Source organism: Bidens hawaiensis, unplaced genomic scaffold (assembly GCF_021521415.1).
Source record: "Bidens hawaiensis isolate Kalapana, Puna unplaced genomic scaffold, B.hawaiensis_p1.1 tig00012134_1, whole genome shotgun sequence".
Lineage (NCBI taxonomy): Eukaryota > Viridiplantae > Streptophyta > Magnoliopsida > Asterales > Asteraceae > Bidens > Bidens hawaiensis.
Window position 1 is genome coordinate 716,226 of NW_027491975.1, and position 24,903 is coordinate 741,128.

At 35.2% G+C, this 24,903-nt stretch overlaps 4 protein-coding genes across 4 annotated transcripts; 3 read left to right on the forward strand and 1 right to left on the reverse strand.

Moving 5' to 3' along the window:
- The first annotated feature begins 7,688 nt into the window (after positions 1-7,688).
- On the forward strand, positions 7,689-12,213 carry LOC143540035 (beta-glucosidase 18-like). The gene is made up of 12 exons (XM_077033204.1): positions 7,689-7,987; positions 8,079-8,145; positions 8,836-8,894; positions 10,172-10,247; positions 10,327-10,401; positions 10,468-10,555; positions 10,642-10,894; positions 10,971-11,086; positions 11,171-11,423; positions 11,505-11,607; positions 11,668-11,773; positions 11,852-12,213. Exons 1-12 carry the CDS (start codon positions 7,838-7,840, stop codon positions 12,072-12,074), a joined length of 1,569 nt encoding a protein of 522 aa, XP_076889319.1. The 5' UTR covers positions 7,689-7,837; the 3' UTR covers positions 12,075-12,213.
- A 579-nt stretch (positions 12,214-12,792) lies between these two features.
- On the forward strand, positions 12,793-15,927 carry LOC143540036 (beta-glucosidase 18-like). The gene is made up of 11 exons (XM_077033205.1): positions 12,793-12,916; positions 12,988-13,113; positions 13,726-13,801; positions 13,886-13,960; positions 14,156-14,243; positions 14,322-14,574; positions 14,651-14,760; positions 14,838-15,090; positions 15,182-15,284; positions 15,347-15,452; positions 15,586-15,927. Exons 1-11 carry the CDS (start codon positions 12,794-12,796, stop codon positions 15,773-15,775), a joined length of 1,503 nt encoding a protein of 500 aa, XP_076889320.1. The 5' UTR covers position 12,793; the 3' UTR covers positions 15,776-15,927.
- A 1,636-nt stretch (positions 15,928-17,563) lies between these two features.
- LOC143540037 (COP1-interacting protein 7-like) lies at positions 17,564-22,385 on the forward strand. Its single transcript, XM_077033206.1, has 8 exons — positions 17,564-17,910; positions 18,806-18,979; positions 19,064-19,176; positions 19,457-19,509; positions 19,590-19,633; positions 19,707-19,859; positions 19,931-21,116; positions 21,187-22,385. The coding sequence occupies exons 1-8, from the start codon at positions 17,852-17,854 to the stop codon at positions 22,228-22,230; spliced, it is 2,826 nt and encodes a 941-aa protein (XP_076889321.1). The 5' UTR covers positions 17,564-17,851; the 3' UTR covers positions 22,231-22,385.
- Positions 22,386-22,510: 125 nt separating this feature from the next.
- Positions 22,511-24,533, reverse strand: LOC143540019 (leucoanthocyanidin dioxygenase-like). Its single transcript, XM_077033187.1, has 2 exons — positions 23,988-24,533; positions 22,511-23,192 (listed from the first exon to the last, which is right to left on the reverse strand). Exons 1-2 carry the CDS (start codon positions 24,488-24,490, stop codon positions 22,628-22,630), a joined length of 1,068 nt encoding a protein of 355 aa, XP_076889302.1. The 5' UTR covers positions 24,491-24,533; the 3' UTR covers positions 22,511-22,627.
- Positions 24,534-24,903: the final 370 nt, after the last annotated feature.

The following is a 24,903-nucleotide window of genomic DNA, read 5'->3' on the forward strand; positions in this document are numbered from 1 at the left end:
TACGTAATGTAGTGATTTCCATCAACTTTGATCAAGATAAGGGCTAACCCAAATGATTTACAAACTAAAGCTAGGGCTTTAAGCACATTAAATTTTAGGCCCTCCATTTATTAAAAAGTTATGTATACAATATATATAAATTACGTTTTCGATCTCTACACATAATTCTGTTGTGGTGCATTGGTATGTCTCCACTAATTTTTATTTTATCCAACCTCATGAAAAGGAATGACTTAAAAGCCCAAAATTACAAACAAATATTTATCTTCCTCTAGTTTATGAAGTACATATATTATTTCAGTAACTTCTATGTTTTTGTGTTTTAATAAAACTTTCTTTTTTTCTTAAATTAAAGATTAATTCGAAACTGTAACATCCTGATTTTGATAAGATTAATAAAATAAGTTTCGTTTATCTAATAGTGTGTCATGTATCAGTTTAAATAATAAATAATAAACTATGAGAAGGTGGGCTTGGATTTTAGAAGATAAAATAAAAGATGGAATGGGCCTAAGGTCCATGGGCTTAAAGGATTATAAATACCCCTTAAACTCTAAATCTTTCCATTTTTATCCATCTCTACACCATAGCCTACACCATCAAAAACACACGCGAAACTATCCTTTAACCCGAGCCTAGATCCGAAGTTGAAAACCCGAGATTGTTGGTGCTAGAACGTTGTGACGAACCAAACCTACATCAAAGACAAGCTCGTGTTCGTAAACCGACTCGTTTAAGGTATGTTTATAACGTAAACTTGTTCATTTAGGTTCAGATTTATTTAGGTGATCTTAGATCTGTATACATATGGTAAAAACGAATCCAAAACAAAAAATCCTACTGAAATTGATTAACATTTGATAGGTTAATTGTTAACCTAAAAGAACCCGTAATATAGATGCATAAATCGCACCCTATAAACACGGATATTTGGACGAATGGATGGTTAGGGTTTGTAGGCGATGTAATTGCGAGCTCAATGGTACCAAATTCGTGTTATTTCATTGGGATTTGAGGTTTAATTGCAGATATGATGAAGGTTGACTGTTATTGTTCTTGACGATTTTTACTTTGACCCTTGAGTCAAAGTCTGGATAAGAACTGGGATGATTCGTTATGACTGATCAATTCGTTACGCTACATAACAAATGGGACTAATTCGTATGATTTAATAACGAATGAACCTGTAATTCGTTATCTGCCCATTCGTTATATTAAGATAACGAATCAGGTCACGTTAAGATAACAAATTAGGCTAACGAACCAGATAACGAATCAGGTGATTCGTTACATGCCAATCCGTTATGATAAGATAACGAACCAGATGACGAATCAAGTCATGATACGATAACGAATCAGATAGCGAATCAGGCTTAATTCGTTATAGAGAATGAGTTAGCGATTTAAATAATAATTTAAAATACTAATGAAAAATGTGTTAAGACAGTTAATGAAAATAACAATTTTCTGAGTTGACATGGCAGCTTAACCCCAGCCAGGCCCCTGTAAGGCCCCGTTACCGGTAGCCCTACTTTCGTGTTGGATTTACTCATAAACGCAGTTCTAAATATCAGAGTTAATTAAAACATTCGCGGAATATAAAAGCTTTAATAAAACATTTCATAATAAAACACGTCTTGTCTTAAAACATCATTTTGTCTTTCAAAATAAACGAAACATTAAACTTAAACGTCTTGAGTCTTCCGATGCCAGCCTCTTATTCAGTGCCACGTGTCTCCTCAAGCGAGCTGCCTCATCCTACTCACCTGCGTGCATACTAAAAGTCAGCTACGCTGAGTGAGTTCTAGTTAATCACATAATCATACAATACCTTCTTACATTTCATACTTAACCTCTTAACTTTCTTTCATACACACATAATTGCATATACTTTCATTCTTACCTTCATACTTTCTTTACATACATAATCATACGTTTTAAAGAGCCTTTCGCCCTATAACCTCACATATATTATAAGGGTCTGGTCCCTAACATCACAGATATTATAAGGGTCTGGTCCCTAACATCACAGATATTATAAGGGTCTGGTCCCTAACATCACAGATATTATAAGGGTCTGGTCCCTCTTTCCTCGAATATTAGTAGGGTTCGGTTCCCTAGTTATCGAATATTAGTAGGGTTCGATTCCCTCTTCGTTACCATACAACCATACATCATACCTCGAGTATTATTAGGGCCCGGTACCCTCTTCGTAACCATACAACCATCCTTTCATTCTTTTATTAACTTTATCACATTCATACACATAAGCATACATATCATACTTACCTTATACTTAGCGTTACAACCTGACAGTACGTGCAATATCCGAAGATCGTTCACGTACCGTCAAGCCATCATTCATACATATCACATTATTCACATAAGGCATACACTTATCTCTTAGGATAAGCGTATTAACAAACATATCGAGTATGCACACAACCCCGAAAACATAACACATAAATGGGGCTAGAAACTCACCTGAACTCTGCTTCTTCCTCCGATAGTTGTAAATCCCTTCTTTAACTGAGCTCGGCTGACTGTATAAGTTACACGTATCAATACTCGCCTGATTTAATCTGGTGGCCTAGTATTAGATTACTTTTACTTATCGTTTTAATTTATTTTCTAATCGAACTTGACTTTAGGCGAAGTTAAACCTTAGGCGAACTTAGCTTTAGGCGAAGTTAAACCTTAGGCGAACTTAGCTTTAGGCGAAGTTGTCATCAGGTGAACTTAGCTTGCAGGCGAAGTTCATCAGGCGAACTTAGCTTGCAGGCGAAGTTGTCGGCTGCAGCTACTGTTCGTCCTTAATCATCTTCGTTTCTTAACCAAATAACTCGATTTAGGTATCCACGGAATCATCTGACCAGCGCCTACAAACCCCAACCATCAAATCGACCTAACATCGATGTTTAAGGGGTGCGATTTAGGCATATAGGTTACGGGTTCTTTTATCAATCGATTAACCCATCAAATCTTAACCATTTTCAGTAAGTTTAGCTTTGTTGGATTCGTTTTTACCATACAAACACAGATCTATCATTTCTATACTAATCCAAACCTAAACGAACAAGTTCTCGATATAAACGTACCGTAAATGAGTCGAACTACGAACACGAGCTGGTCTTTGATGTTGCTTTGGTTCGTCACGACGATCTAGCACCAACAAGCTCGGGTCCTCGCCTTTGGATCTTGGTTCGGGTTGTGTGTTTTGGAGTGTGTATAGATTAGGATGGATAAATGGATGGAATGGAAATGATTGGGGTTTAAGGGGGTATTTATACTCCCTTAAGCCCATGGACCGAAGGCCCATATTTCCTTTTGGTCCATATCTAATCCCATCTAATTATCCTACTAAGTCTTCATATTTTGCTATTATTATTATCGTTCCACTAACTCGTTTATTTCACCCGACAAATAATATATTAAATATTACTTTAGAAATTTTGGGATGTTACAGCCCCTTAGACCCTACTAGGGGCTGCCGCCCCTATAACCCTGCTGCCAGGGGCGCTGCCCCCGAACCCCTGTTCGTTGAGGGTAATAATTAAACTAGAAAGACGATATGGGTAGTGATAGTTAATTGATACGTGTAATTATTATACAGTTAGTTATGCACAGCTCAAGAAAGGAATAACCGTAAACGGTGAACGTAACCGAGTTCAGGTGAGTTTCTAGCCCCATTTCTTTGTTATGTTTTCGGGGCTGTGTGCATACTCAATGTGATAGTTAATACATTTACCTTAAATGGTAAGTGTATGTCATGTATGATTTATATGTTAATTATGTATATCTCGAATGTGAACGAAAGCTTGTTGGTACGTGAACGATCTTCGAATATTGCACGTAGTGACAAGGGAGGTATGCATGTAATAGATGAATGTGTATGATGGATATATGTACACCATATGAATATGTATGAATGAGTAAATAATGTATATGTATGTTACGGGTATGTAAAGACAGAATGTACGAAGATGAAGAAGTAAGGGATCAAACCCTAATAATATCTGAGATAGAGAAGTAAAGAGGGATCAGACCCTACTAATATTTGAGATAGACGAGAAAGGGATCAGACCCTAATAATATCTGAGATAGACAAAGGAAAGAGGGATCAGACCCTAATAATATCTGAGATAGAAAAGGAAGGGATCAGACCCTAATAATATCTGAGATAGAATGGACAACAAATATAAAGTATGAAAGTAATAAAGTATGTACGTATGTATGAAAGTATGAAATGAAAGCAAATTAGTAAAGTAATTATTATGTATTTTCGGATGCATGATTGAAGGTAAGTGTATGTATTGTATGATGTATGATTAACAAGAACTCACTCAGCGTAGCTGACTTTTAATATGCACGCAGGTGAGTAGGATGAGACAACTGGCTTGAGCGAGGACAAATGGCAGAAGAATAAGAGTCTGGCATCTGAAAACTTTTTATGTTTTATAAGTTATGTTTTGATTTTGAAAGACAAGATTAATGTTTTAAGACATGTTATGAATTATTATTGCAATGTTATGAAAGTCTTAATATTCCGCGAATGTTTTAATTAACTCTGATAATTGAAATTGTGTTTATGAGTAAATCTAACGTCCAACGTAGGACACTGGTAACGGGGCCTTACAGAAACCTAAGCATGTGTTGCTATTAAAACAAAAAATAATAAATAATCTGAGCATATACAATTCTTAATTTGTAGTCAAAACTTGTTTCGAGTTTATATGATATAAATTCTACCATTATCTTGTTTTAACCGTTCATTTTTGTTCTTAAACTAAGATAGCATATGTTCATTATAATTTTCAACTCATATATTGAAAATGATCAATGTATGTGTTGTTATTCACAAGATACTTTTTAGTATCATCCGATCAAGTTAAATTCATGACATGTTCAATATATTTACATTTTTTTGTGTGCTTAAGTTATTATTAGGAATATTGGATTTTAATAATCCCTATTAAATGGTATTGGCCGATAATAATCCCTATTCGTTTTATCGCCACTGGCGGTTCCAAATTCAAAAAAGTTGGCCCTCAATGGTCCCCCGTTAAATTTGACTTAACGACGTTATATTTTTTTCTGAATTTCAAACCAATTTATAGGGCTTTTGATCGTTAGAAGGATACGAGTCGATTGGTGTAAAATTTAGTTTGAAATAGTGCTTCAAAATGACGAAACAATGCTTCAATTCGGGTGTTTGAGCTTACAATTAACCAAAATCAAGTCGTTTGGATAATTGTTTCGAGCTAAGTTTTACATCAATCGACTCGTATCATCCTAACGATCAAAAGTCCTAAAACATTAATTCGAAATTCTGAAAAAACTATAACGCCGTTAAGTAATTTTTAACGGGGGACCATTGGGGGCCAACTTTTTTGAATTTGGGACCGCCGGTGGTGATAAAACGAATAGGGATTATTATCGGCCAATACCATTTAATAGGGATTATTAAAATTCAATATTCCTTATTATTATTCATATATAACACTAAAACAATTACAACAAAGTAGAGTATCTAAAGAGTATTTACATATTGGTTGGATTTTTTAGAAAAAAAAATAATGTACTAGCTGTCTTGCTCATGTTATAAAATATAGTATGAAAAATGAAACGATTTTGGTTTTGAATTTAACATATTTGTTTAATTAAATGTGAATCAGAATGAATAAAAATTTCAAAAGGTACAAATCCACATTTTTTTAGAAAAGGCCCCAGATTGTTTACTCGTTTTAGGCCACCAAAAAGGTTGAGCCACCACTGTTCAAGATTCAAGCTTTGGTAACCTAATAACTTCTTCTACTAATGGCATCCTCCTGGTTAAATTCTAAATTCTAGATGACAACACTTTGTAAATTACTTTTGGCCAAACATAATCATCATAAGCCTCGCAGCAAGAAGCGAATTCTCCATTTGACCATCCGTTAGTATGAGAACGTTAGTATGAGAATAAGTATCAATTCTTAGAGAGAGAAATGTAATCAGAATGGTATAGTTAAGTTTAAATGTGAGGATCAGTGAGTGAACGTGTTACCTCATGGTTATATACTTATATGGCGAATTAAGGTTTTACGTAGGGGTGGCAATATTGGCCATTGGTTGAATGAGTTGTATCAAAATGTATAAGATGGGTCAGAATGGGTCAAACTAAAAAAAGAAAATGATTGAAACGGGTCAAAACAGGTTGACATTTCTCGGTTTTTTTATGGAACGAGAAAAATGGAGGAAACTTTTTGGTATTTTTACTTTTTAAGTTTTTGATTTATATTTCGAGTTATAATTTTTTAATTTTTTGAATTTTTTGGTGAGAGGTTTTGAAGTGGGTCAAAATGGGTTGAGATTTCAAAACCCATTTCAAAACCTCTCAACAAAAAATTCAAAAAAATAATTAAAAAATTATAACTCGAAATATAAATCAAAAATAAAAAGTAAAAATACCAAAAAGTTTCCTCTTTTATTTTCGTTCCATATAAAAAAAACCCGAGAAATGTTAACCCGTTTTAATCATTTTCTTTTTTTAGTTTGACCCCCATCTTATACATTTTGATACAACCCATTCAACCCATAGGTCAAGATTGCCACCCCTAGATTTACGTCATTGAAGAAACACAGATCCAAATTGTACAAGGGTTAGATTTATATTTCCACCGGGAAGGGGTTAACGGGTAAAAATAGGTTATATGAGTTGAGAGCCAGGCTAGATCTGGGTTAGTATTCTGCAAAACAAACCACCGTGAGCTCGTTACGGGAAGGACAAGATGTGGGTCTTCTCGTAACCACCCTCCGGCGTGAGAATAAATATTGTTCTTTAGAGAGAGAAAATAATAAGTGATTGATGTAATATGGGGGTTGTGAATGGATAACTTATGATGATTGAGATAGTATTTATAGTCTGGGGTGAGGGAATGTGATTGGTTGAGTCGTCACCATCCAAAAGATGCTTCTATCCACTTGAAGGGACACGTGACTGATTTTGATAGGGAGCACCGGTTGGCCATGTGTTAGGCCGTTGAAGAATATCTAGCTGGTTTTCCTTACTGGTTGACCATCACGTGCTCTCTATTGAAGAGGTACACGTTGCTATCGACGAATCTTTTGGTTAATAACTCTTTTCCTATGTAAAGTCACTCTCCTTTCTACCCGCGGGTTCCTCGTGCAAGCCTCTAGATGAATGTTCTTGCATTTGCTTGTTCTTCCGCGGTTTCCAGAAGGGTGCTTGTATTTATGTTCTTTGGCAGACGACTCTTGTGGGCCCAATGAGTGACCCGCAGAGTTCTTAAATGGTTCAATGGTTTGGGCCCTTTCTTGACCCTACCTCTATAGTCACTAGGGATGAGTAAATTCGCTACTGGTACCGATTTGGTACCGTCAATACCGAATTGGTTCTAAAGTTTTGAGTTTCGATATCGGTACTTGTATTTCCTGATTTTTTTACCTTCAATACCGGTACCAAAAATTTGTGATTTTCAGGACTGATATTTTCGATACCGATAGTTACCATCACACAATGTAATTCTCTATCCATGTGTAACTGTCTTGATTGCGACTGTCACATAATTGATCAAACCTCATGAAAGACTTTGATGCTTCACTAAAAAAACAAAAAACAAACTTGTGACCATGTCTTAAAGATTTTGAACTTTTGTGGTCAAGTGTGACTGAAACAGGAACTAATAATTAATTTGGATGAAAACCCCAAACAAAACCTGTAGTAATAATGCCACTGATTTTCGATCCACTTCGTTCAAGATTCGAGCTTTGATTTTGGGTTAATTGTCAAACAGACTGAATCTTGGACAGATTAAAGAAAACCCACATTTGAAACATGATTTGCTGCAACTCTGTGGTTCCATATAATAAGCTCCAATGGTACTTGCTTTTATGCTGCTTCATCTTCTTGACTCATGGAGAAAACATATCAAGATCAGATTTCCCAGATGAGTTTCTCTTTGGAGTTGCCACATCAGCATACCAAGTAATATGCTCTGCTAAATATACATGTTTGTTTGTTTGATTTTATTTTATTTTATGAATTCATTCATGTTTATATGGTGTTATAATGTAAGATTGAAGGTGCATATGATGAAGATGGCAAAAGTCTCAATAACTGGGATGCCTTTTCTCTTTCCCCAGGTAACAACACTTTGTTTTTACATAATTTAGGTTTCTCTTTATCCATTTTTATTAAGGGTGTAGATCGTAGGTTAGTGGGTTGATGGATTTCGGGTTGGCGGGTTGAATTCTTCAACCCTAACCCGACCCATATGCTAATTCGTATCGGTTCACTAAAAATGGTATCGTGTTTTGGGTCGACCTGTTTTATCTTCGTTACCAATATGAGTAATGCATAGTAGCCATTTAAACAATTAATTAACGCGATTCATATGAAAACTTTTTGTAACTTGTGTTATTACTTATTATAATTGTTTTAGCATACGTCTCTCTCATTCATGATTAACAAGCTCGGATGTATATATTTAGCTCGAGATTAGAATAAGCGAATGGGAATGATGAGTTGCCAGTTATAAATAATAAAGTAAAGTTGGTGTGGTGTAAAATAGATAAAATTTTATAAAAGGGAAATTAATTGACTTTTAAAAGTTATTAGTTATGCGGAAATTTAAAAATCAAGATATTTAAATTTCAAGTTTTGCATCTTTCATCTCTGAAGTCAAAATATTAACTTCTTTAAAAACTCTTATACGGTCGTGTCAACCGTCCCAAAATCTGTTTGTTTTTTTTTCATGTCGTGTTCGTGCTATGTTTCAAGTCGTGTAAGGAATTGCTGCCCCTAATCTTTATGTTTTGTTTTTTCATGTGTAGGCAACATTCGAAATGATGACAACGGATTCGTAGCCAATGACTATTATCATCAATATCTGGTCTCTATGTTTTTGCCTCTGTTTTTCTTTCAATTCCCCTCAAGAAAAAGGTTAATTTAGGATACTCGTGATCATATATAGGGGTGTGCGTGTTGCGGTTGTGGGCTAAAACCGAACCGAAGCCCAAACTTCGGTTTTTTGATTTTTCAAAACCGTTCGGTTTTGTTTTTTTTTTGGTTTTTGATTTTCTGTTTTCGGGTTTAATTCGATTTCGGATTCGGTTTTTTCAGTTTTCCTATTTGGGTTAAAACAAGTTGACCTAAAATATTGATATTGGGCCTAATATTTTTATAAAAAAAAGTCAATGTTTAATAGAATATTAAACATGTAGGCCTAGATTGTTAAGAGCTAATAGAAGATAGTTACATTCAAAATTAATGATAAAAAGTCATAAATTCGATAACATTTAGTCATCGTAAATCCGGATTTAATGGTTAAGGTTCGGTTATTATGGTTATTACGTTTCCTCTATTTCTTTTGTTATTCCAGTTCGGTTTTTTCGGCTATTCACAAAACATAAAACGAAAACGAATGTTTCGGTTTTTTACATAAGTCGGAAACCGAACCGCCGGTTTCTAATTCGGTTTGGTTTTTCGGTTTCATGCACAGCCCTAATCATAGAGATGGTCTACATGTCAATTTTAGTGTTGTTGAACATAAAGTTTCTTGCTTTATTTGTTTTCTTGTTTAACATTAATTGAATATAGAAACATATATAGGTAATACTGATAAAAGTTTGCTAAGAAGTCTGATTAGATATATTTTATATAACTTATTTTTCTTTCTTGTAAGATCCTTACTTGGATTCTGTCCTATACATGATGTGACTTCATAATGTTTTACAAAAATAGGCAAATCTTTCGATAATATCTTTACTTAATCGCGGTTGAAATTTATATCGAATTATCATTATTTATATGGAATCGTTACTTTCAGTTCTGTAAATTTATTGAAATTAATTAACCGTCCATATCAGAAAGATATTGAGCTCATACGATCTCTTGGTGTAGATGCTTACCGTTTCTAAGCAGCCCATGATCAGATTTATTTTATAACTTATTTCTCTTTCTTGTAAGATCCTTACTTGGATTCTGTCTTATATATGATGTCACTTCATAGATTTCAAAATTTTATACAAAAATACACAAATCTCTAGTTAATATATATAATTAGTCGCTGTTGAAATGTATTGGAATTTTCAATAAATCATTGTTTTAGTCAATATTGTTACTTTGAATTCTGTAAAACTATTGAAACTAATTAATCAACCGTTGCAGAAAGATATTGAGCTCATACGATCTCTTGGTGTAGATGCTTACCGTTTTTCTATATCATGGTCAAGAATTCTTCCAAGTATGATATGCAACTTAAAATAAAATGTTACAAAGGACCAAATTTTTGTTTGTTAATCAAAAATCTTCCATTGTATCAGGAGGAAGATTCGGTGATGTTAATCCAGATGGGATTATGTTTTATAACAAAATCTTGGATGAACTTATACTTAGAGGTAAATAATATTTGTATAAAATTTTCAACTTAAAACTAAAACATACTAATTGCAACTAAACTGCAGGAATTAAACCATTTGTAACAATTTACCATTTTGATTTTCCTCAAGAACTTCAAGATCGATACGGGTCTTGGCTCAGCTCATTAATGCAGTAAGTAAAAAGAATTTTATTTAGTGATCTTCATTTGTTCATTTCGAATAAACAAAAAATTAACCATTTTAATGCTTTCTTTTTAGGGAAGAATATGTTCATTATGCTGAAACATGTTTCAAGAACTTTGGCGACCGAGTTAACCATTGGATCACTATCAATGAACCAAATTTATTTACACAAATGGCTTATCAGAAAGGAAAATATCCACCTGCTCGTTGTTCACAACCATTTGGCGATTGTGCAGCTGGCAATTCTGACACCGAGCCTTTAATTGTTATGCATAACATGTTATTGGCACATGGAAAGGCTGTGAGTATATACAGAAGAGATTATCAGGCAATCAATTGACTTTAAAGCTGGCTTTTTTTTCTTATATGTTGACCATCCGTTGACTCGAGAAATGTATGTGCAGCATGAACAAAACGGGTCAATTGGGATTGTTCTTGATTGTACAATGTATGAGCCTTTGACAGATAGTGATCTTGATCAAGAAGCTGCTAACAGGGGTTTGACTTTCTTGATTGGCTGGTATGCATAATAATGCACATTTGGATATTTGACTTTTTGAAGTCAAATCAAGATTTTTATAAAAGTTTGTGTTTTATAAAACAGGGTGCTGGATCCACTAATATTTGGTGATTATCCCTCGGAGATGCGAAAGTATCTTGGAAACCAACTGCCCCAGTTTTCGAGTGCCGGAAGAAAGTTAATAACAAACAGCATTGACTTTATTGGAGTCAACCATTACTCAACTACTTACGCAAAAGACTGCCTTTATTCTAGTTGTAGCGAAACTGCCAATCGATCAATTAGCGGTTTTTTGGCTACAGCTAATGAACGTGACGGTGTTCAAATTGGTGAACCAGTATGCACACATAACCTTTTTTTTCCATTCATTCTGTTCTTTACTTAATTTTACTAGTTTTATTGTTTAATATTGTGACAGACGGGCATTGGATCGCTGCCAGTAGTTCCAAGAGGCATTGGAGAAGTGGTAGAATATTTAAAGAATAAATATGACAACAAACCAATGTTTATCACTGAAAATGGTATGCTTATTTCACTGTTGACTTTTTGAGTGTGGTCAACTCTAAATTCCTAATACACAGGGTATTCTGAACCACAAGCTGAAGGACAAGGTCAAGATCCAATTCAAGATTTCAAGCGAATAGAATTTCACCAAATGTACATGTCATCTTTGGCTCAAGCAATAAGGTGATTGCATCATTTAAACTCAGTTGACTTATTTCTGTTTTGACCGGTCAAATTAATATTAAAAATGGGATTTTACAGGGATGGTGCTAATGTAAGGGGCTATTTTGTGTGGGCATTGTTGGATGATTTCGAATGGATTATTGGGTACAGAATCAGATTTGGATTGTACTACATCGATCGCCAAACGCTTGATCGGATACCTAAATTGTCTGCAAAATGGTATCAAGATTTCTTGAAAAATAATACCCAAAAACCAGGAATCAGAATATCAGAGTTGGTGCATTATAAAGCTGACTCATAAAGATTCTTTCTGGCAAACAAATAAGTGTTGTTACTTGTTAGTTGTGACTTGTGAATTTTTATGTTAATGATTTAATGCAGGAAACTTGTATGATGTGTTATTGTATTTATTATAAACATATAAACTATATATTTATATATAAACATGTAGGAGGTTTGCAAAAATTATATAAACATGTAAAGTTATTAAACTTTTGTAAACTGAAATATAGCCACTCGTTTGATTTGTTATAGATTACTTTTTTAATTATGTAAATTGTAAATTTTCAATGGATATAAGTATTTTATATCTGCAGCATTCAAATGTCCACACGTGTGAATTTCAAAATTTTAAAGTTTTCTCGTTCTTTTGATATTTAAATGTGTTTTATTTTTCTTGTTTTTTAAAGAAATATTTTATGGTAACTGGTGACACGAAAACATTGTTGGTGATAGATTAGTTGAAAAGGTAATATAATATAATAAATTAATATTCACGGGTCCATGATTTAAGATATTCAAGATATTATTTCATACAAACATATGGTTAAAAAACCCTATAGTGCTTGTAGGGTATAACTTAAAACCTAGTCTGTCTGTCTTTTAGCAGTTTTTGTTTGCCAACAATCATTGACAGTGATAATCATAATTCTCCCCAGCTCAAATGCACCACTGCAAGTATGTATGCAATGCACAAACTGATATAAATGTTCAAGACTGATTATTTCCGATCGACACAATATGATGGTTGGTTTTGTACTGCTGCTGCTATTAGCAGCTCAGGGATCCATTAATGGTTATATTATAAAAAGATCAGATTTCCCAGATGGGTTTCTGTTTGGAGTCTCTACTTCCTCCTATCAAGTTTGTTCTTTTTTTTTTAATTGCTTATAAATTGGATTTCGGTTAACTGATGATTGAATGGTGTGTTGTAGATTGAAGGAGCAAATCTTGAAGATGGTAAAAGTGTCAACAATTGGGATGTTTTTGCTCTCTCACCAGGCAACATTGAAGATGGTCACAATGGATTCATAGCTGATGATCACTACCATCAGTACCTGGTATCTATGTTATATATGCTCTTCAATCTTAATATTTTAAAACTTAAGAAAAATCACCACCTTAGGTGCTGTTTGTTTCTGAAGACAAAAACTGTCTGTAATCTGATTTCATGTTTGCAACTGAATATGTGGTCTGTAGGTCTGCAATCTGAAAATATAATACTCTTTGTTTTATAAACTGGATATCGTCTGCATAAGCTGAAATTAGTTACCTATCATACATATCACAGTAGATAGAAGTCATTTAACGTCTATAGACTGCTAAAATAATTGGTGGTGGTGTACGAACTGTGGAAGTGGGTGGTGATGAACGATTGTGGTAGACGGTGAACGGTGGTGGTGGATGGTGGTAGTGGCCGACAGTGGTGGTGGTGGACGGTGGTTGTGGCCGACAGTGGGTAGTGGTGGTAATGGACGGTGGTGATGGTGGACGGTGTGAGTGATAAACGAATCATTTTTATTTACAAATATTTCCAAATTAGTGTACGTATATGCTTTTTATGACGTCTACTGTCTTCTATGTCGCGCATACAATGGGATTTCATCGTGCTATAATGTTTAAACAAACCGCACAATGTGTTTTCAGTTTATTCTTATTATTAACCACTGCAGAAAGATATCGAGATTGTACAGTCTCTTGGTGTAGACGCATACCGATTTTCTATATCATGGGCAAGAATTCTTCCAAGTATGCATCCAATTTTGAATTTTTTAAGTGGATAAAAATATATTCTTGTGTTCTTGATCCAAGATTGTTCTTGAGTTTTATCAGGAGGAAGATTTGGTGAAGCTAATCCAAATGGAATTTTGTTTTATAACAAAATATTGGATGATCTTGTACTCAAAGGTAATATGGAAATCAACTAGTAGTGGGAAATGGGAGGGTTTGGGTTATGGGTCAAAATGATCATTTTTTGTGCAGATTGAACTGAGTCAAATGGGCTGACCCGAATTTCTTTTTGTAAAAAGATTTAATTTTTATAAATGTGTAACAGGTTTTATGTGTTAGAAATAAACTAACTGTAAATTCCAACTAATGCAGGAATTACACCATTTGTAACGATTTACCATTTTGATATTCCTCAAGAACTTCAAGATCGATACGGGTCTTGGCTCAGCCCGTTAATGCAGTAACTAAAAACAAACTAATTCCATCTGTTTTATCCAAATAAACAAAAAATTTACCATTTTTAATACTTTATTTGCAGGGAAGATTATGTCCACTTTGCAGAAGCATGTTTCAAGAACTTTGGTGATCGAGTAAGGCATTGGGTCACTATCAACGAGCCAAATTTATTCACACAAATGGCCTACCAAAAGGGAAAGTATCCGCCCGCCCGTTGTTCGCCACCGTTTGGCAATTGCTCAGCTGGAAATTCTGACACCGAGCCTCTAATTGTTATGCATAACATGTTATTAGCACATGCAAAGGCTGTGAAGATATACCGACGAGATTATCAGGCAACCAACTGACCTTAAAGTTGATTTTTTTTTACTATATCAACAATATTTGTTGACCAAATGAATGAACTTGCAGCAAAAACAAGGTGGATTAGTTGGGATTGTTGTAGATTGCTTGATGTATGAGCCTCTAACAGATAATGATCAAGAAGCTGCTAACAGGGGTCTGGCTTTCAATATTGGCTGGTATATTATTATACACACACACACACATATATTTATATTAAACAGCAACAAAACTTGATGTTGTTATTGTTAAATAGGGTTTTTGATCCACTAATTTTTGGCGATTACCCGTCAGAGATGCGCAAGTATCTTGGAAATCAACTGCCAAGATTCTCTAGTTCAGAAAGTAACTTTATGAAAGACAGTATTGACTTTATTGGGGTCAACCATTACACAACTGCATATGCAAAAGATTGCATTAATTCTAGTTGTAGTTTAACTGGAAACCGCGCAATTAGTGGCTTTGTGGATACAACTAGAGAACGTGACGGTGTTCCAATTGGTGATCCGGTATGTATGATGCATAAAGTGTGAATTACCTCTTTTGCCCCTCGTCGAGCGTTGGGTTTTTGTTAGTTTCATTGTTTATTTGTGTTGGCAGATGGGCATAAAAGTCATGCATGTAGTTCCAAGAGGCATCGGAGAAATGATAGAATATTTAAAGGAGAGATATGACAGTAAACCCATGTTTGTCACTGAAAATGGTATAAAAATGTTGACTTTTTGAATTTGGTCAATCTTGATCCTTACATGTTCAAAGTTGTAGGATATTGTGAACCGTTAGCGGACAATGAAATTCAGAATGTACTTGAAGACGACAAGCGCATAGAGTATCACAAAACGTACTTGTCTTCTTTAGCCCAAGCAATCAGGTAATGAATCATATCATTTTCACGGGTTGATGGGCCGGGTAACGGGTTCAGCCCAAAATGGGTATCTTTTGGGTTGGGTATCGTGTTCATTAGTAAATCAAAATCTCACCTCTAAATAGCACAATTTTGGCAGTGATGGTGCTGATGTAAGAGGATATTTTGTGTGGACACTTATGGATGATTTTGAATGGTATCATGGGTACCTTCCCACATTCGGGTTGTACTATGTTGATCGGGAAACACTTGAGCGGGCCCCCAAGTTGTCTGCAAGTTGGTACAAAAATTTCTTGAACCAGCCATATATCAGAGAATATGTTAGTTAAGGTTTTAATATCAGATTCGTTCAGACAAATTTTGGTGTTGTAATGGTACGAGTAGTAGAATAAATATGTGGTTTGTTGTATCACTGTTTTGTTGGTTACTGAACACGTTGTTATGGTTTGTTACTACATGTGCGCTTATAAACCATGGAAAAGACTCATCCTGATCAGTTGATCCTGACTCGAACCCTCAGCAAGCAGCACGGTGAACATGACTCAAAAATCTTGAACTTGTGATTTATATAGTCTATAGACTTCTAGTGTATAAGCTCGATTTAAGATATAGCCCGGTGTATCTAATTCTTTTATGTTAGATATATAAGATTATTTGAAAAAAATACATGAAGTCGGGTGGAGAACCCTTGACAACGTGACCCACCCGCCCCAAACTTTGGAAGTTATATTTGGTTACCAAGTTAAGATACTCAAGTTTCTTAGTGTAAAAGAGAGAACAAAAAGAAAGAAAGGAATTGATATGTTAGGACCTGGAATAATATGTATATGTTAATTGATTTGTTCCTACTAATTTATGTAATTGAGTTAAAACAAATAACTACTTTGTGCAAAATTAATGACGAAGGGACATGTTTTGCTTTATAAAGTTGTAAACAAGTATGAAGAAATTAATATAAAACCCTATGCATTAAACTATTTAAAGTGTGTTTTTCTCCAAATAAATATTTATATAAATAATTTGCACACTTTTTCAACCAACCATTTTTTTTGGCTTAGATGCATGGTTGCAACTTGCAAATGAAGCAAGATCATGGTAGACACAATGATGTTTAGTTTTGACTCTACAAAACATCTTGTAATGTAATTTAAGTTTTGATGAAACTTTAATTAATAGTTTGAATGTGTCCATGAAAAGTATGCATGAGGAAGACATATTTAATCTAAAAGTGTGAATAATTCATAAAATTATCCATTGACTATAATTATTATACCCAACAATGTTGTAAAAGTAGACCGAGTACTCTCCGAGTACTTTCTGCAAGGTATGGTGCCGAGGGGAGTTTCTTTAACTCCGCCTAGCTACTAAGAATTGTTTATAGGTGATCAACATCAGCCAGAAATACATCTAGTTGGCTAACCTGGGCCTATTTTAACTTAAAAATACAACATAATTCGTATTTCTATAGTATTAAAGAATGAATATAATTTATTTAATTAATGAATAACAATTTTGTGAATAATTTAGTATTTAAAAATGTAGTTCTCTTATTTATATTGATATTCACTTATTTTGTTATAAATATTAGTAAACTTATGATATTTGAAATATATATATTACTCAAAAATTAATTTTCTATATATTTATCATATCCGAGTACTCTCCGAGTACTCCCTCCAAGGGGGTTGGCCGCCTAGGGACCGCCTAGCGATTTTTGCAATATTGATACCCAATAAAGGAAACTCACCCAAAAAATATATTGCATATAATGAAAGACACTTGGTTAAACTTATAAACAAAATAATTTTTAAGGTTAGTTTTTTTAAAAATAGTTATTAGATTTCAAAGGATAAATATAAACAAAAAAACCGCATTATGCATTATTTGAACCTCTTGGTTATGAGACACACGAAACACGATATCCTAAGGTAAAATGTAGTAAAACTAATATTTTTACTTGAAAAACTATATAAAATTGGGTTTTTTTTCATATAGCACAATAAAAAGAAAAGTTGATACATGTGTAATCCTTAACTATTCTAACAAATTGTTGTGTACCAACATGTTAACTTGAAAACAAAAACCGAACCTAACATTGAAAACAATGGACTTATTAGCTTCATATGTACACACACGTGACAATGGCAGTTGAGGTGGTTCGTTGTTTTATTCATTACATTTGCAATGCTTATTCCAACAATGTTGCAAAAGTAATACTCAAGTAATCTCTTCCCTACTAACTGTCACCATCATATTCGGTGTAAAAGACATCCCACCAAAACATGATTTGATCATAGTCCTTGAAAAACAAACAACAACAGTGATATGTTTGATGGGTGGTTTTGAATCACTGGTAAAAGCTTCCACAGTCATCATTGGATACAACAAGTTGGAACCAAACCAAAATGGATTCAAAAATGCGGTTAGATTACGCTTTGTTTCAGCTCACTCCTACAAGAACAAGGTACCCTTGGAACCTTAATTTGTGGATGGCCATATGTATCGGGTACTTTTGGTACCCAATTTTTGAGGTTTCTGGATTTGTAGGTACGGTACCGGTATTTACCCATTTTTTTTGTCTTTGGTACCAGAACTGTATGGTATCGAGCATTTTGGTACCGATACTTGTACCGAGTTCAGCCCTAGTTCATGCTCTGTTTTTCAAGTAGCTACCACCCCATGTGATTTCACTCAGACGGCCATTTTGAAAATGGTTGTTTGAACAATGTAATATTTGGACGGTCATTTTTACCAATAGGGGTCAAACTTCGAAAATTATTGGTCAGGCCGGCCATCTGGACAATATCCGGATGGCCATTCTAACAATAGACGGTCAAACTTTAAATTTTTTCGTCAAAACAGCCATCCAACTCTATATGGATGACCATTTGACATGGTGTGAGATTAGATATCAAACGGTGTGTGTATAGATGGCCCACTGTTTTTAGGGTATTTTCAGTACTGGTACCGAGCTCATCCCTTCATACTCTGTTTTTTGGGTAGCCACACCACCCCATCTGATTTCACATGGCTATCCACAAAACACTAAGACAACCATTTTGACCAAAAAAGTCAAACTTTGAAAATGGTCATTTGAAACAATATTTGGACAGTCGTTCTAACCACTAGGGGTCAAAACTTTGAAATTTATTGTTCAGAAGTTTGGCCAATATCCAGAGGACTAGAAGGCCGTTCTAACCATAGACTGTCAAACTTAAAAAAATTGTCAAAACGGCTGCCGACCTCTGTCTAGACGGTCGTTTGACACGGTGTGAAATTAGATACCAGCCGTGCGTGTATAGATGGCCTCCTGTTTTTATCATCTTATTAACATAAGATTTTGGTTTATGATTTGGAAGATGTGACTTGATTATATGTGCTGGTGACTGCAAAGAGAAACTTGCATCTGGATTATTGGAACCATTTATTTCTCATTTAAAGTTTGCTAAAGATGAGGCTGCAAAAGGGGGTTACTCCATAACTCTTTCTGCACCTGATTCTGCATCCTGGTTCACCAAATCAACTCTTGAAAGGTTCATGTTTTTGTTGTTGTTTTTTAAATAATATGTTGGTAATTGTGGGTCTTTGATCTTTTATTATGTATTTTTTTGTATTAGATTTGTGAGGTTTGTAAGTACGCCGGAAGTTCTTGAAAGATTCGTCACGATTGAGACCGAGATAAAGAACATAGACGGCTCGATAAACACCAATGCGGCATCGGACTCACAAAGTATGTATTCTTTACTTATGTTTTATTACATTTGCAGTCAAATATCAGTATTTTTAGAGTCACATGTTTCTCAAGTTTGATCATTTTCACCCTAAAAAATGATTATTCAAAAGCTTTTCTAAAAACCACCCTAGATTCAGAACCTATTTTATTGTTTTTAATTCTCATATATTATGAATTTTTGAAGTTAAGCTTAAACAAATTGACTGTTAAAAAAAGTCAAAATTTGTCTGTTCTTTTAAGATTGTTTATAATGACAAATGTTTCTTTTTCCGCTTAGCCATTTACAGTTTGGATGAACACTTAAACAAATCAAACGCTCTTGCCAACAAGGTATAATTTCATTCTACACATTTGACTTCCATGAAAGATTGATTGATCACTCATACATTTCCACTTTCAATATATTTTAGCCTGAAGATAACACAAGTGATACTCTCCATGAAGACGATTCCAAGTAAAGTATACTAAATTACTTGTATTAAATATGTTTATATTTTCTAAACTTTTATCTAAAATATCATAAACAGGATTCATCTTCAGCGTGCTCTAGAAACTAGAAAGCTGGTACTTCAAAGAGAGCAAGCAATGGTCTATGCGCGGGCTTTAGTCGTCGGGTTCGAGACAGATGTCCTACAAGATCTCATATGTTTTGCCGATGCGTTTGGATCTCCACGTTTAAGGTATGGTAAAGCACTAAAGCATGTTTTTATTCCACGTATTAATGAACGGACTAAACATGCTTTTACAACAGGGAAGCATGCTTAAGTTTCATAGAGTTGTGTCATACAAAGAGTAATGATAGAGTCTGGATGGATGAGGTGGCAGCAATGCAAGCGTACTCGCGTTCACAATATTCATATATGGAAGATGATCTTGGTCAAGAACTTAGGATTAATGTCCAAAATGGTAACTTTGCTACCAAAACACAGAATGAAAGTCCTCTTCCTCAATATATGCATTCATATCAGGGTGGGCCCATGTTTCACCCTGCATATCAAGGGTACCCTTTTCCATATTATCAGGGGAATCTTCCATGGCCTCCAGAAGATTCTAGAAGTAGTGGGAGACATTCGCATAAGAAAAGATCAAAGAAGTTGACCCAAGATGGCGGCTCTGACTCGAGTGATTCAAGTGATTCTGATAGCTGTAAAAGGAGTTCTGCAAAGAAAGTTATTATCAGAAATGTTAATTACATTACTTCTGCAAGAGATGAAGAATCGGAACACGAATCGGATGCTAACCGTGAAGGCCAAAAGGTAACACAGCAATGGAATATCTTCCAGAACCTTTTAATGAAAGATGCAGATGACCAAGAATCTATGGAGGAATATGTTTCACATAAGTTTGAGGATCCGAATATAATTCCATCTGGAAATCAACCCGAGTTTACCAACATATCATCCACCACTACAAAACATGAAGAAAAAGATTGGTATTTGAAAAGCACGCCAAATAAAGGAAGTCCTGAGAGAAGCAGAGACATTTTTGAAGACCGTATCGAGGTTGTGGAAAGTACAAAAGATGTTCATGCTCAATATAATATGACCGTTCAAGATCGATCTTTAAACGAAGATTCTGATTCACGGTTAAAAACACCCGACAGTTTCATGGTTTCAGAGAGTAATGTGACACAGAAAAAGGTTGAAGCCATGCGTGTCAATGAGCAGAACGATTTGCACATGGTGCTTGAAAGAGACGTGGCTGGTAACCAAGCTGTGCCAGCTTGGACTCCGGAAATGGAGTCGGACAATAGGAATACTAAGATTGTTAAAATGGATTCACCTGAAGTCAACAAGTCAAAGACTAAAGGTTTGGTTGAGAAAGGTCTTGTGAAAAAAGGTTCTATTCTTGAAACAAAGTCTAAAGCTTTAGCTGGAACAAGAAAGAAGATGCCTGCAGCAACCAAAACAACAATAGTGAAGGGAAGATCAGAGAAGGTACTTAAAGTTTTAACCTTTTTTATATTATATTATTGTAACTTTGATCTTATCGATTGTTTTCGCATAGGAGGAAGAAAAAAGAAAGAAGATGCAGGAATTATTAACCGAACGTCAAAAAAGAATTGCTGAAAGAAGTGCTTCTACTGCTAAGACAGCAAAGTACATTAAGCGAAAAGCCCAACTGACGAAAGCCCAGCAGACGATAAAGAACGATAAGCTGAAAGCCCAGCAGACGATAAAGACCGATAAGCCAAAAGCCCAACAGACTACAAAAAACGATAAGCTGAAAACCCAACAGACAGCAAAGAGTATTAAACCAAAAGCCCAACCGACAACAAACTACAATAAGCCTAAAGCTCAACAGACACCAAACTACAATAAGCCTAAAGCTCAACAGACACCAAAAACGCAAATAGCATCTCGAGACGTAAAAAGTTCAAATAAGGCGGTCATTAGGAGTTCCACCATTGATCGTTTGTCAACTGCGCGTGTAGTTAATCCTAAGGTGTTGCCTACTAAACCAAAGCCCGGTAATAATCCTATGAAACCACCGACCAAAAAGAATGGTGTACCGCGAACCTTGTTATCCCAAAAGGCGGCTGAAGTGGAAAAGAAAAAAGAAAATCCGAAAAAGGCTAAACCTCTAGGTAATAATATTGTTTCAAAGAATTCATATGGGCCGAAAAAGAAGATTGTTGAACAAAATAAATCCAAACAAGTGCCGAAAGCATCTCAAATCAAGAAAACTGGCAATGCGGTTGCTCACAATGGATCATCTACACATGCATACTCAGATACTATAAAAAGTGTAAGTGAAACATTACCTAAGGCGTCTTCGGTTGCTCAAAAGGATACCATTGTTTCAGAGAGTAACAGTGGATCAACCAATAAAGCTGTTTCTTTCAAAATTAATGAGGATTTTAATGGTGCTAAGAAAAACTCTATTGCCAAAGCGAAGCATGAAGCTCCTGTGATGGAAACGTTGACTCTACTGCCGGCTAAGGTGAGTTCCGAAAGCAGCGGTTCCAAGAAGAAATGGAGAAGTCTTGAAACACCAAGTAAAGCTCTCAGTAGTTTCAAAAAGCTTCTATCTTTTGGCAGGAGGAGTTGAAACTTGAAAGTCTTCTATGAAGATACACAAATGTTTATACATCAAGTGTGATTGTTCTCTTGAGTTGATTTATTTTCGGTTTGAAAGATTTGATTGTAATATATAACTATATGATTCCCTATAAGTTTGATTTATCTAACAAAATTATTTGCAATGTATGTTTCTTACTGATAAAATATGATAATGCATATGAATTATACCAAATAATCCATAAACATATCATACCATCGATCAAATCAAATGTAATGGTGATCATCGATCACGATTGAAATCAACATGATGAGAATTATTATTTGTATTTTTGTTTGCTTATGCTCTATCTCACAGCAATTCAACAACACAACAATCAAAGAAACAAGCACAAGAGCTTTAAATGACCAAACAAGTTCACACAATATCATTTTGGATCAACCGTCTCATTGTTCTTCCTAAACAACTTGTGTTCCATATGCTGCTGGAAGGTTCGTGGAGGAAAGCGTGGGGGCTCCTCCTCAGAAACCGTCTCCGGGAGCGGTTTCAGGATGATCTTCTCCTTGGGCGGTTCACAGAACACCGCCCAAGAAATCCTAACCTTCTCCTTATTCACAAGCCCTCTATGCAAAATACTTTTGTACTTGCCATTACTAAGGATCTCAATAGTGTCACCAATGTGCATAATAATGGAGTCCGGAACGCATTTGGCAGTGATCCATTCACCTTCATAAAACAATTGGAGACCAGGGACCATGTTGTGGAGTATGAAGGTGAGTGCACTGACGTCTGTGTGAGCTTCAAAGCCGAGTGCTAGCTCCGGTTGAGGGCATTTTGGGTAGTAGTTGATCTTTAGTTGCAAAAGTAGCTCCTCCATTCCTCCAACCTCCTCTTCTAGCCTTCCCTCCTCTAGTCCCAAGCCTAGAGATAACGCCGCGAATATCTTGGTGGCGAGTGCTCTTAGTTGTCTGGCGTACTCCGTCGTAGCAGGGCTGTTTAACAAGAAAAGTCCGTCGTGAAGGAAATTATTATGAAACTAATAACGCAGTGCTTCCTAGTTCTTTTTTTAAAAAACAAGTGAAAGATGTTGGTACGAAATTGAAAAAGATGTTTATCCGTAAATTTTTTAATTGAAAGAATAGAAAATAAGATCTTCTCTTCTAACAACCCCCCCCCCCCCCCCCGCCCCCCCCCAAAAAAAAAAAAATTAATTTCTTGTCATTTCCTTTGAATTTAGGAACACGAAAATATATTATATACTTTCGTTCCCTTTCTTTTCTCTCCTTAATTCTATTTCCATTCCATTCTTGCATTTATTAAACTTGATAACATAACTTTCTAGCGTTTTTTTGAAACATGTTTGATTTGTTGCCGGCCCAGCCGATCAAATTTGCCTACAAAGGAAGAGAACTCAACATTCATAAATATTAAATTTCTTTTATAGTTATTTAATCTATAACTCGATTTTTCTTTAATAATTTATAATATTTAATCTTTTAAAACTAAAATCTAAATGCATAATTTTCTTTTAATTTTTTTTTTCGACTCTCTATTATGACACCAACTAAAAATAGATTTTCTCAAAATAATATATTTTTTCTTTACCATTTACAAGCCATAAAACACTTTGATTCGTAGTTTTTAATAAAATTTACATATATGTAGTTAGATTTTAAAGAAAAAGGTTAAATACTACAAGCTAATTAAGGAGTTATCTAAGAACCAAACATATCCTAAAAACCGTTATAGAAACTCTTATTATACCACAAACATAACACTTGACTTACATGTAATCGGTAGGTGTGGATGGCCAAATAGTGAGATCACGTTTATCCTCCGGGAACGCAAGGTGAAAGAAGTAGTCTTCCCATTCAAGCTGCCCACACGCATTATTAGCCAGCCTACTCCCATACCCTTGAATCTTTCCCGAACCAACATCATTACAATACTTCTCCTTCTCTTCAACCGGCTGATCAAAGAACGCCTCACCCGCCGCCTTAACACGACTAATCAAGTCACTAGAGATCCCATGGTTCACAAGGTGCATGACACCCCATTCAGTAGCGGCTTTTACTATCTCATCACGACATGTTTGTTGCGTCGTTGGGTCGGTTGAGTTGATGCTGTTTAAGTCGATTGTAGGGACTTGTGGGCATTGTTGGTTTTGTTCGGAGGTAAAGATGTCGGTGATGGTAGTGAGCTCGTCTTGTGTTCGGATGTATTCTTTTGGGATTTGGTGGATGCCGCTTTTGGCTAAGGTTTCGACTCGTGTGTTGGTTGAAGTCACCATGGTTGTGTGTTTGTGTGTTTGTTGGGTACGTTGTAAGTTGTGAGTGATATATATTATTATGGAATTAGGTGTGAAGAAGTGGTGGTTTGGAGTGCAATGTAACCCCAGTTCAAGAGGCATGTGGAGGATGGTCACGTGGAAAGATGAGAAGCTAAAATCAATTCATTATTATTATTTTTATTTTTATTTTTATTTTTAAGATGTTTATTCAACTTTCTTGTATTTAGGCTACTGTACTATTCAAATCTTGAGAGTCTCGTTGCCCTAGTCTGGCCAAACTACGTTGTCTTACCGTACTCTTCAAATTCTTGTGTTGGCTTGAGCGTTCCCCCGGGAAATTATACCGCCGGCTGCCACTTGATAGTCGTTGTGTCATCACAAGAGCAGAACTCTCTGGCGTAACACACAGTGTG